The sequence below is a fragment of the Pezoporus wallicus genome, unplaced genomic scaffold, assembly GCF_028554395.1.
Source record: "Pezoporus wallicus isolate ANWC-B61680 ecotype Strahan unplaced genomic scaffold, APGP_CSIRO_Pwel_v1 contig_7068, whole genome shotgun sequence".
Lineage (NCBI taxonomy): Eukaryota > Metazoa > Chordata > Aves > Psittaciformes > Psittacidae > Pezoporus > Pezoporus wallicus.
Window position 1 is genome coordinate 1,761,485 of NW_026635623.1, and position 11,063 is coordinate 1,772,547.

An 11,063-nucleotide genomic window follows, 5' to 3' on the forward strand; every position below is an offset into this window, starting at 1 on the left:
CTCAATCCTGGAAGTGTTCAAGGCCAGGGTGGATTTGGCTTTGAGCAACCTTGTCTAGTGGGAGGTGTCCCTGCCCATAGCAGGGGGGTGGCACTAAAGGTCCCTTCCAACCCAAACCAGTCTACAACAAACATTCTGTGATTGCCTAATTGTGCCTTAGGCACTGTACTCAACTGAAAAAAATATGCCAGTTTATGCCAGTTTTGGTAAGTAAATTGGCAAAGCAATCCCCTGTACAATCACAAACCAAATATATTCACACTCTGACGTTACACAGCCTCAAAAACTACATGATCTCAAAGCATATTATGGAGCAAACATATTCTCTCCTTCTTGCAGGAACAGGCACAGGAGACCTGCCTGAAGTCCCCCACATCCACATCAATGCATTCATTTTTAAGCAGAATCCATATCTCCCAATTTTGATATTCATTCTCAGGACTCAATAGAACAAGTGTCATCTATCATATTATGTTACATTGACATACATTATACTATAATTATATTTATGTGAGAAATCCAGTTTGCAAAGATTACAAATGTACCAAGCTGCTAGTAAACAGTTGCTCTATCTACATATGACAGTGCAAGTTAGCAGTGTCATAAAGGCACTTGTCTCTCACAGACAGTATTGTCTTTTCTAATCAGTCAAAAATAGATCTAAAAATATTTAACATCCAAAATGTTTTTTACTCCTTAAAGTGGTGCAAATCGTCATCTATAATCAATTAATTCACCATCAAAGACCTAAGTGCAAAGTATCCATAATTAAATGTATATTTATAATTAATTCATTTTAGTGCCATGCTCTCAAAAAAAATGCCTAAAACCATGCTATAGTAGAAATTTGATTGGCACTAGCAACGACAAATGAAAAGGCAGGTGCATACAATAGAATAAGCAAGCTTATTTACAAAGTTACTAAAACAATTAAGTGCTGGGTTGCAAGAAGAAGCATTTGCCATAAGTCTTTTCCAAGACATGCTTAAAGCCACACCTGACCAGTATGAAACATGTAACATGCATTTACATCATTTGGGACATCTTTATAGCTACCTAATTTTACAAAAATAATTTCAAAAATGTTCATTCACTTTAAAGTGGTTTGGGTTTTCACTGAATGTGAAAAGACAAGTCCAAACCAGAGCTAACAACAAAGTTGAAAAAGACACCTAAGTAGCCACTATACAAAATTCAGTGCAGCTTTCAGATTACCAATGTATAAGTTGCCAGTATTTATGGATGGCAGTGTGAAATCCCTTAAATCCAGTTTATCTGGTCAGTATATATGTACAGATTTCCCCCTTCAAGTCTCAGCAACTTAAAGCAACTTAAAATTTGACAATTTCCAACAACAAAAGACCTGGTTTTAGAAATCAAAGGGCTCAGGTATTAAAAAAAAGACATAATTGGCTTTGCCTATGTAAATGTTAATTGGTAGTTGGCATTATAGCTCCATTAGCTGAGAAATCTAAACACCCAGAAAGGTGTGAGGGATGGAATAAATCAAGTACAGCCCAAAAGCCAGCAGGTTTTTTGCCCTTTGCACATTAAGAGTATATCCAGACTGCTGTGAAGTTGTTGGATGGAGCCTCATGCTTGAATATTAATTTCCATGTCCAGTCTTCTGTAAATAATTTTGCTAGTACCATACCCTAAGGAAGTTTCTGCGTCTTTGAAAAATCTGCATCCACTGACCATTGCACAAGGTTATTAAAACAAAGACAGGAGGAAAAAAAAAGAAGCCATTTGATCAAGTATTAAGCTAATCCTTCAGAGAATCACACTTTCTTTACTTATAGCAATGACCAGAATTGCTGATGGTGTACTGACAGTTTCCATGGAAAGTGGGTGACTGCGTGGGATAGCAGACATACAGCCAAGTCAACTGCTTATGCAATCTTCGTGATACAAGCAAGCACAGAACACACCACTTGTATTATGTGCTGCCTATGATCTGCATAAAGTGCCAAAGGAAAAAACATTCCTCTCTGTCAGGCCATGGCTATTTCAGTATTCCCATTCATCTGTTTTCATGTCCAGGTAGTAAAGAATATTCTGTGCAAGCTTTACCGCTTGCTTTCTGGCAGTCTTGCACCGCTCATCACCTTGGGGATCAACAGCATCAAGTGCTAGAAGTTGTTTTGTAAGAAGTTCTTCCAATCTCATGTAATTCTTATCTGTTCTGTTTCCATCAAATGAAATCACCTCCTGCTGAATCTGAGACAAGTTTCCAAGAACATTCCAAACTGCTTTATGAGACTGATGTTCAGCAGCAATTTGCTCAGAATACATTTTCCTCTTTTCAAGTGCTTCCTTCAGATCAATATACGTTATGAGAGTTTGAACTTCTATTACTGCTCTTCTCCTGGCTTCTCTAATACAGGGGTTTTTTCCTGGACTCACTTCATCCAAGCGAGCAATTAATCCCTGCAATTCTGCTCTAGATCCCAAAAACAAATCAGAGGCATTCTCAGTTTTTAAAAGTAAAGAATTAATTTCTTTCATTTTCTTCCGGATCTCTTCTATTTTTAGAATGGACTGATTTTGTGCCAAATCATAAGCCTGAGTAGAATCTGCTTCTTCTTCCAAGTCCAGATATTTCTGCAGTTTATTGATCTCTTCTACAACTTCCTTTCTGTAATTTCTGATTTCTGTGTGTCCACAGACATCTAAAGCATCCAAATCAGCAATAAGGCCTGTAAGCACACAAGACAGATGCCTGCAGGTATCATTACTACTCACTCCCATTAGAAGTGCAATGAGAGTTCCTCTTGCTTTGTTCACATCGCACATTACAGAGTTAATTTTGGAGACGGAAGGATGTGCATCATTAGAGAGTGGCAGGGACAGCTGTTGCTTCACACCGCTTTCTATGATCTCCTGAACAGCACATACTTTTGTCAGAGTGCGGTATCTTGCTTTGCGTAGAGAAACCTTCCCTCCAGTTTTCACCTGGGTAAGCCTCAGTACAATGTCCTGAATACCTTCTTCAAACTCATCACTTATACAGTTACCTCCTTTGTAAAAAGGTGTAATCTCACGTTCCACAAGTGACTGTGCCTCCTTGAATATAGCCTCTATTTCCAGTCTGCGTGGATGGTTTGCATTTTGTTCCAGCTCCTTAAGGAGCCTCTCTATTTCCTGAGCAGCTCGCTTTCTGGCTTGCTGAATATCGCCCTTGCCTTCGGTGTCTACAGAATCTATTTCAAAGAGCTGTTTGGTAAGACTCCTTTCTAGTTTCTTGTAATCCCGATCAGTAGATAGACCACTGAAGACAACCACTTGCTGTTCAATCTCTTTGACTTCTTTCTGTATTTCATGCAACCGTTTTATGGATGGGTGTTGGTTACCCATATCCATTCTCTTCGTTTGTCCAGTTTCAGATGAACTACAAGGAAAGTGAGAACAAGACTTGCGATTAATAAAGTGCTATGCAAGCACACAAAACTTTCACAGCATCCTGAATCACTTCATCATTGCAGCTATTTTAAATATCACTAGCAATAGGAATAAACCATTCGGATATTTCATAGCCATTCCTCTGTTTTTTCACACCCCTTTCTCCTGCTCGGGCCGCAGGCGTGATGCTTTAGTTACCACACGACCGGCTCTTGCCGTTTACGCACAACCTCCAGCCCTCCCCTCCCTACCTGTTCCGCAGCCGACGGCATCGCGGAACAAACCGGACACCCGCAGCCCGGGGGAAAACCAGGAGCGGAACCGGGCGCCTTGCGGGTGCCCCAGCCCCAGGGCAAGGCTGACTTCCCCCGCACAGGCCCCACAGCCGGCGCTCCCGCCTCCAAGCCCCTCCGCGGCGACGGGGCCCGAGACTGGGAGAGATGACAACGAGCCGCCGCTAGGGAGAGCCCCGCGCCCCCCTGCAGCGCCCCCACCCGTAACGCTCCCCCGGCCCCCGCGCACCCCGTCCCGCCGTCTCACCCGCCAGGCACCGCAGCCGATGAACCGGGCGCCCGACCCGCCGCTGCGCCACGGGCCGAGCGGCAGCGAGCCCTGCGAGCCCCGCCCCGCCACCGGGAGGGGGCGGACACGGCGCTGCCGAGGGACGCGGCCCCCTCCCCAGCACCGCCCCCGGCCGCCGCGCCGCGCTCAGAGCCGTCCTGCCTTTGCGACATCGCCGTAAAGCGCCAGGCGCCGGCAGGAGATGGGCGATGGCGGCGGCCCGGCTGTTGCGGGGCGGGTGCTGTTGTCACCGTCGCCTCCTCTCCTCGGCGGTCAGCAGCCGCCCCACGGTGGAACGCGGGGACCGGCAGGAGAGCGCGGTAAATCCGGGCGGGACGGTGGGGGCAGCTCCTGTGTTTCGGACCTGGCGTGCCGCCAGGCGGTGCGGGAGGCCTTGAGGTGTCCCGGCCCAGCGGAGCCCTGAGGGAGGAGCAGGCCCCCCCCCCCACGGTAGCTCTCAGCGTCGCTGGGCGGGTGCGTCCCGATAACAGCCTCGTGTTCCCCGAGGCCTCTCGTTGTTTATGTAATTTCCAACCCCCCCTGTGTTTGTAAATACCACGCTGTGGGGGCGCCGAGGCTCAAGGGGAGTAAAGTGTTTGTATAAGCGGGCAGGGAGCTACGAGCCTCTAGACCCGGGTGTCCCTAGACCCAGCCTCAAAACTTACACGCTGATGTGTGCACACAAGGATGCATGAGGAAAACAGCGCTTAGGAGGACTTCCGTACTTGCTAGTTCTTGCTATCAAGTGATTTAACGAAGTGGAAGATCAGTAATGCAAAAGGGACAAACACCCACACACCACAGCCCTCCCCCTGCTCTCCCAAACTGTTGATTGAAAGAACCCAGAAGTGTTGGGAAAGAGTCACAGATATCTTCTCTGTAGTGCATTTATAAATAAAAGTAGATTTTAAATGTATCGCATTGTTTTCGGTCACGGTAAATGAATGTGCATAATTTCTGAACTCGTGATGGTCACATGTTTTAAGGTTGTGTGGAGTTTTGGAATTTATTTCGCATCAGGATGTTATCTTAAAACTCGGCCAAAGCAGTCATAATGAGTTCTGCCTGTGTTTTCCAGGGCCTGGGTTTCAGCCCCCCCGCGCACTCCCGTAATGACTGGATCGGCCCCCCCGACAAGCACTCCAACCTGCGGCCGGTCATCTTCTACGTGCCCCCCGAGGAGTCGCCCTTGGAGCGGCGGCTGCGGGAGGCGCGGCAGGAGGCGCAGGCCTACGACCAGTGCTTCTGGGCACGGCACAACCGCGCCTTCTGCCAGGTGAGCGGCGCCGCTTGGCTCCCCCCTGCTGCCCACCCACAGTTGGGGTTGGTGTCTGAGGGGTAGGGTGCTGTTCCGCTTACGGTTACTGGCTGGTGATTGCTACTGCTTCTTTTAATGCACACTGTGTCTTAGTGGAAATTACTTTTTTGTCATTCATTTCTTTAAACTGATGTACAGTGCTGAGGAGTCTGTATATTCTGTTGCTGTTTAGTGGCATATAACAGTATTTGCCTTTTTCCTGTCTTGCACTTGTATGGAGTTGTAACCACCCTACGTGCAAGACCTGTCTATAACTGGAGCAGCTGTTGAAAATTATTCAGAGCTTATTTTGCTCTATCATAAGTGAGAGAAATTAAGTACAATCACCAAGGATAAATGAGGGAAGTGTCCTGTTTCACTGGCAGGGTACCCCAACAAGGCTAAAAGTGGGGACTTCTCAGTCACGATCTGTCTTCTTTCGTGATTGGTTAGGAGACACTGAATTTTGTGGGCAGAACAGTAATAGTGTGGTAATTCGCCATCATTTGTGACAATCTTTGATCATCATATCCTCCTAAGACTTGCAAAGGTCTCAGAGGAAAAGCTTAGTTGTTTGGGTTTTTTTTTTCAATTCTGTATAACTGCTTTTTAAGTTTGATAAGCTTACATACAAATAATTATTCTGCTTTCATCTAAGTAATTTCATATTTTTTAACATTGCATGTTTTTCTGCATGCTCAAATTCTCAGTTACACAGCATATCTTCATAGTTTGTCTTACAAACTGAAGGTTTGGATCCTGTCAAGCAATACTGAAGCTCAGCTGTAGCTTTAATCCACAAATAAGTTGTATATATATCAGTAGAAGACTTGCAGGAATTGATTGATGCATGCAGGCAGCAGGATCTAGGTGACAGACTCATTGGATTCAGGCAGGTGTTTTGTTGATGTTTCCAGTATAATGAGTATTGCTTATTATTTCAGAGGGTGTTAAGCACTACACTGCTGTATGATTAAAAACAATGGTTAACTTCAAGGACTGAGTACCTCAGATTCTAATGTGGAAAAACATGTTTTAGGAAAAAGAAGAATTTATTTATTCACGACTGAAAGCCAAGGGTCTGGAAATGAGAGATGAAACAGGTTGGTGAGATATTTGTTTATGGTTCAGGATGCATTCTGAATTCTGCTTAACTTTTAATTTCATTAATATATGCTTTTTGTGTTCTGTCACAAGTAAACCTTGAGGGTAGGACTCAGAAGTGTTTTCAGGAGCATGATAAAGAGGGGAGGAGCTTTTCAGAGATGTGCATGTGGGGGTCAGATCATCTATTGCACTGTTCTTCCCTATGTCCTTCTCACAGCCGGAGGGAATGCACTGAAATCCTGGCCAAGTAATATAATCATCCTGTAGTCTGAGGAGAAAAGGGCCTTTTTCCTTTCACAGTTTCTAAACCAGTGAGCTAGCTGAGCTAAACAAACAGAGCATTTTCCTCAAGTGCATGTTATGGTTGGGTGGATAAATTCACATTCATTGGCTTCAGGTCCATAGTGTGTACAGTGAACACAGTATTTTTCCTTAAGGGAGACTAAGACAGCTTCAGAGGAGACAGCAGCTGATACCTGCTTGTCTCTGCCTGATCACAGTTGCTGTAGAATAGTTGCCTCTCTAATTCATTATGTAAAATTGAAAACAGGATGCTTTCATAATAACAGTGAATTGGCCATTGTGGTATGAGGTTGAACGTTTTATTCATAGAATAATGATCTGTTTGAGTTTAGTAAAGCATCTGCTCTGACATTCTGTATATCACAGACCATTATTTTTCTCTTCTGTTTGTATCCCGGTGACCAGTGTGTGGTTGAGATAAAATTTTAATTAAGTTTTGTGTTATTTCAAAGGCGTTTTTTCTTTTATATTGCCATTTTGGGTTTGGTTGGTTGGTTTGTTTTGGGTGTGGTGGGGGGGGGTGTGTTATTTTGTTTTTGTTTTGGGTGGGGATTGTTGGTTTAATACCATAGAAATCAAAGAAAAAATAGTAAGCGGGTACATCCCTTCTAAATAAAATTATATTGGCTGCGTGTGTTGATTAACTTTCTGTAATACAGTTCTATAATACAGCTGTGTGTGTATATAAAAATAAGAGTAATAATATATATGAACTGTTGGAACAAGATGTAATTTTTTGTGTAAGTGAAGCTACAGTCAATTCTTCTGATACCGGCATGAAGAAACAAATTAACTACAGGTGTTAAGTAGTCAGCCTTCAAATAGTCTTAGAGTAAATTTATCCCATTTATCCCATAGTATGTTAATCCGTAGTAATATATCAGATTTGTAAATAATGACACATAGGACTGATCAATAATTTACATTTCTATGATCAGTCTCAGGAGCTTCACAGAATAATTGCTATATTGTTAATAAAGCTGACATCTCGGAACATATACTTGTTGGTATAAGTTACCTTGAAATTTATTAACAGCAACAGAAAAAATGTACATCTGAATATCTGTCAGTCACAGCTGGTGTTCTGGTGTTCTTTCTATATTCATTGACTTGCTTGGGGGGGGTGGGAATTAAATTACTAAGTGCTCTTACTTGAGCTGTTTAGACTTCAGCCCTGCAAGAGCTTAATTTTACTCAAAGGTAGATACTCCTAGATCTATGGATTTTTTCATAGGGGTCCACTAATTCCCTAAATAATCTAAGACCTTCTTAAGGTCTTTCAAAAGACCTTAAGACTTTCAAAAGTAATAAGGGTTTAAAAGTTACACCAGCTGCAACATGGTAAGTATTTTTAATCTCTTGTGTTCCCTAGACTAAGTTTTAAGAAGTTGTAAGATAAAAATGTATTAACTGACTCAGGCTTACACAGGAAGCTTGTAGGAATAAGGGGTCAGATGTAGATCTCCTGCATCTGAATCCAGTGTTTTAATCCAGTGAATTGTGTTGACATTGTTATGCCAAAACTTATTTTCAGGTCAGAAAGCAACACTGAATGCAGAAGAAATGGCTGACTTTTACAAGGACTTTCTAAGTAAAAATTTTAGAAAGCATATGCAGTATAACAGGTATGTAGAAGATATTTATGTTGACTGTTACACATTACAGCCTTAGTGAAAGGCATAAGATGAAATTTGAACATTTTTTCCGTAATTGGTAAAGCAGCATCTAAAACCATCATCTAGAAAATTAGTTTTTTAAATGCTATTATTAGCATTTGTCAGAAATTTGCATTAGCATTTGAGTTCTGCTGCTGCTTAATGTTGATTTAGGGGAGAGATTAATCTCTTATCTGAGATTCAGAGAGGTGATCAGGCACTCTTTTCATTTATGGGTCTTTCCATGCTCCTAACTGAAACAGACAAATATGCAAATAGAAAAGTTTAAATTTCTGTGTAACAGATTCTAGTTGACTGTTAAATAGGGACTAGTACATGTGATTAATCTCAAAGGAAAATTGTACTTAGTACTCTTGGGTTTATTCTTTTGCAAGCATATAGAAAAATGAAAGTGATTATTCTTGAGTTTTTGGTTTCTTGTGTGGCAAAGCATTGCTGAAATGATTTCCTGAATTCATCCTGTGTAGAACCTTACAACCGGGTAAGCCCTGCCTCTTCACAACATCTACTGCATTGTTTTTGCAGCAGTAGTTGATAAATTGAGTTGGGCATCTGAAACAACTGAAAAATTACTTGCAATCACATACACCCTGCAAGTAGCTGTGCGCAGTTGATAGCTAAAAATGAGGAAGGAATGGGAAGCTAGAGGAGAATAGCACTTAGTCCAGTTACACTAGCACCTGCCCACTGCATGTGAACCCACAACTTCAGTTTCTTCTCTGTATTGGACTGAAAGATTTTTGGGCTTAAATGTGTCAAGTGTAACTGGTTTCTTAATGGTGTAATGCTAGTGATAATTCTACCACCACTATAATTGGCCTATAATAAATTGTGGTTTAGGATTCTTGGTATATATTGTGCATACACCATAACATACTCTATTGTAAGAACAATTTTAATGCAAATCTTGTCTTGCCTATGGGGAGAGAGGGTGGGGAGGAAAACCTCACCATAACCTAAGCAGCAGCATGAAAAGAAGGAAAGTAAAACATTAATTTTAGTAAGAGGATTATTGTTCAAGTTGGCTGTAACTGGTAAGTGAGAAAGCAAATCATTTGTTTTAGAACTGGTCACCAGATACCATTGCTGTAGTGACCTTGGGATAGTATTCCATTTTTATGGTGAGAGAGTTGAGGTTTTGTGCCTACACATGCCCTTCCTTGTTGCTGCCTTGTATAATCGGGTAGTGTCAGCTGCATCATTGTCGTTTCAAAGTGAAACTACACAGCCCTGAAAGCAGTGAGCTTTTTACAGGCACTCTGATTCTGAGGAGTCATATTTATAAAAATCTGTTTATGCATTCAGCTGTATGTTCTTTTGCAGTGTTGAAAACTGTCCTGAAAACTGGCTGCTGAAGTGTTGCAACTTCTAAAATTTAGTTAAAATTGAAACAATGACTGTACATACACACAATATTTAGTTCAGGGTTCTTAGACTGGAAATACAGTCTAGCAAAAGGATATAGGACATCTGAAAGGATATCTGAAAAGAGAAAAGAAACAGTTTTGATGTTAGCATGATATTTTGATTTAACATGACATTTGAGGGGAGAGCTCAGTGCTGCTTGTCAACACAATTCCGGCTACTATCCTTACCTGAGAGGTTAGTATTTCAGGTTTATGTTAGATCTGTACATGCAAGGTTTCCCACAGAGATCTCAAGAAAATACCCAAATTCCAGAGTTTAATATTCCCTGCTAGTTCTACAGTAAATATATTCTATTGCTTCTTGTGCAGCAAGAAATGACGCAGGGAGCCTTGTTAGAAACTAGAAAGAAATTGTGATATTATCTTAGTTCCTCAAAGGGGCTAGAATTTGAAGCAAGTTCTCAGAGGTTAAAAAAGGGCTGATACAGACTATCCTGTCTGTATCTTGAATTGGTTCCAGAAGCCATGCATGCTTCATAGAAACTATTCGAAGATACAAAGACTTTGGTGTAAGGCATAATCTTTAAAAGGTGCTGCATTAGAAGCATAATGTTTCCTGTACTGGGTTATACAATTACTCTTTGAAGTGTGATTTTTATTTTATTTTTCTTACCCTTGTAAGTAACCAACTATGTCTTTTCCAGCACACATCTTCATACATGTACTAACAAGTCTTACCCATAGCACAGTGCTGGCAGGAAATTCTTCTAGATGGCTTTACTTCTGAAGCACTGCAGGTGCTAATTTCAAATACAGTTTGTCATAAAATTGCAAATCCCTTAACTGGTTAACAGTTAAGCTCTCAATGGTTGTAGCCCTATAGTCCGCATCCATCTGTTCATGGCTGTGGATATTCAATAGACCTTTTCATAGATTATTTAACTCTCATTAGGCACAAAAAGTTCTGCCACAAAGAACTGAAAATGTAGGCCATCCCTGATGATCACTTTGTCAATGCCAAAAGATATTTTAATATAATTGTGTACCTTTCTCCCATTCTTGTTCTATGTGCTGATTTTCCTGGCTTTGGAATCCTAGAGATTGGTATAAACGTAACTTTACTATCACATTCCTCATGGGACAAGTAGCACTGGCAAGAGCTCTGAGGTGCCTTCGTTGGAAGAAGAAAAATGTTGGAAATTAATCATAGCTCCGTGAAGAATGCAACACTAACTAGGCCTGCTATAAACTTGTCGTTTATAGTGATGTTCATAATCGGAATGACTTGTGATAATTGCTTGAATCTGTTAAATTATGTAAATAAAAGTTGCTATTGGTCTTAATTTATAA

At 41.6% G+C, this 11,063-nt stretch overlaps 2 protein-coding genes across 3 annotated transcripts; one reads left to right on the forward strand and one right to left on the reverse strand.

Moving 5' to 3' along the window:
• Nucleotides 1-431: 431 nt before the first annotated feature.
• BAG5 (BAG cochaperone 5) lies at nt 432-4,011 on the reverse strand. Of its 2 annotated transcripts, none has more exons than XM_057397163.1 (2): nt 3,943-4,011; nt 432-3,391 (listed from the first exon to the last, which is right to left on the reverse strand). In XM_057397163.1, the coding sequence occupies exon 2, from the start codon at nt 3,361-3,363 to the stop codon at nt 2,011-2,013; it is 1,353 nt and encodes a 450-aa protein (XP_057253146.1). In that variant the 5' UTR covers nt 3,364-3,391; nt 3,943-4,011; the 3' UTR covers nt 432-2,010. The 2 variants fall into 2 exon arrangements, with proteins under 2 accessions (XP_057253146.1, XP_057253147.1); XM_057397164.1 differs by lacking the exon at nt 3,943-4,011 and adding an exon at nt 3,559-3,579.
• Nucleotides 4,012-4,137: 126 nt separating this feature from the next.
• On the forward strand, nt 4,138-11,063 carry LOC130592670 (cytochrome c oxidase assembly factor 8). The gene is made up of 5 exons (XM_057397167.1): nt 4,138-4,283; nt 5,042-5,239; nt 6,300-6,363; nt 8,205-8,295; nt 10,812-11,063. Exons 1-5 carry the CDS (start codon nt 4,173-4,175, stop codon nt 10,915-10,917), a joined length of 570 nt encoding a protein of 189 aa, XP_057253150.1. The 5' UTR covers nt 4,138-4,172; the 3' UTR covers nt 10,918-11,063.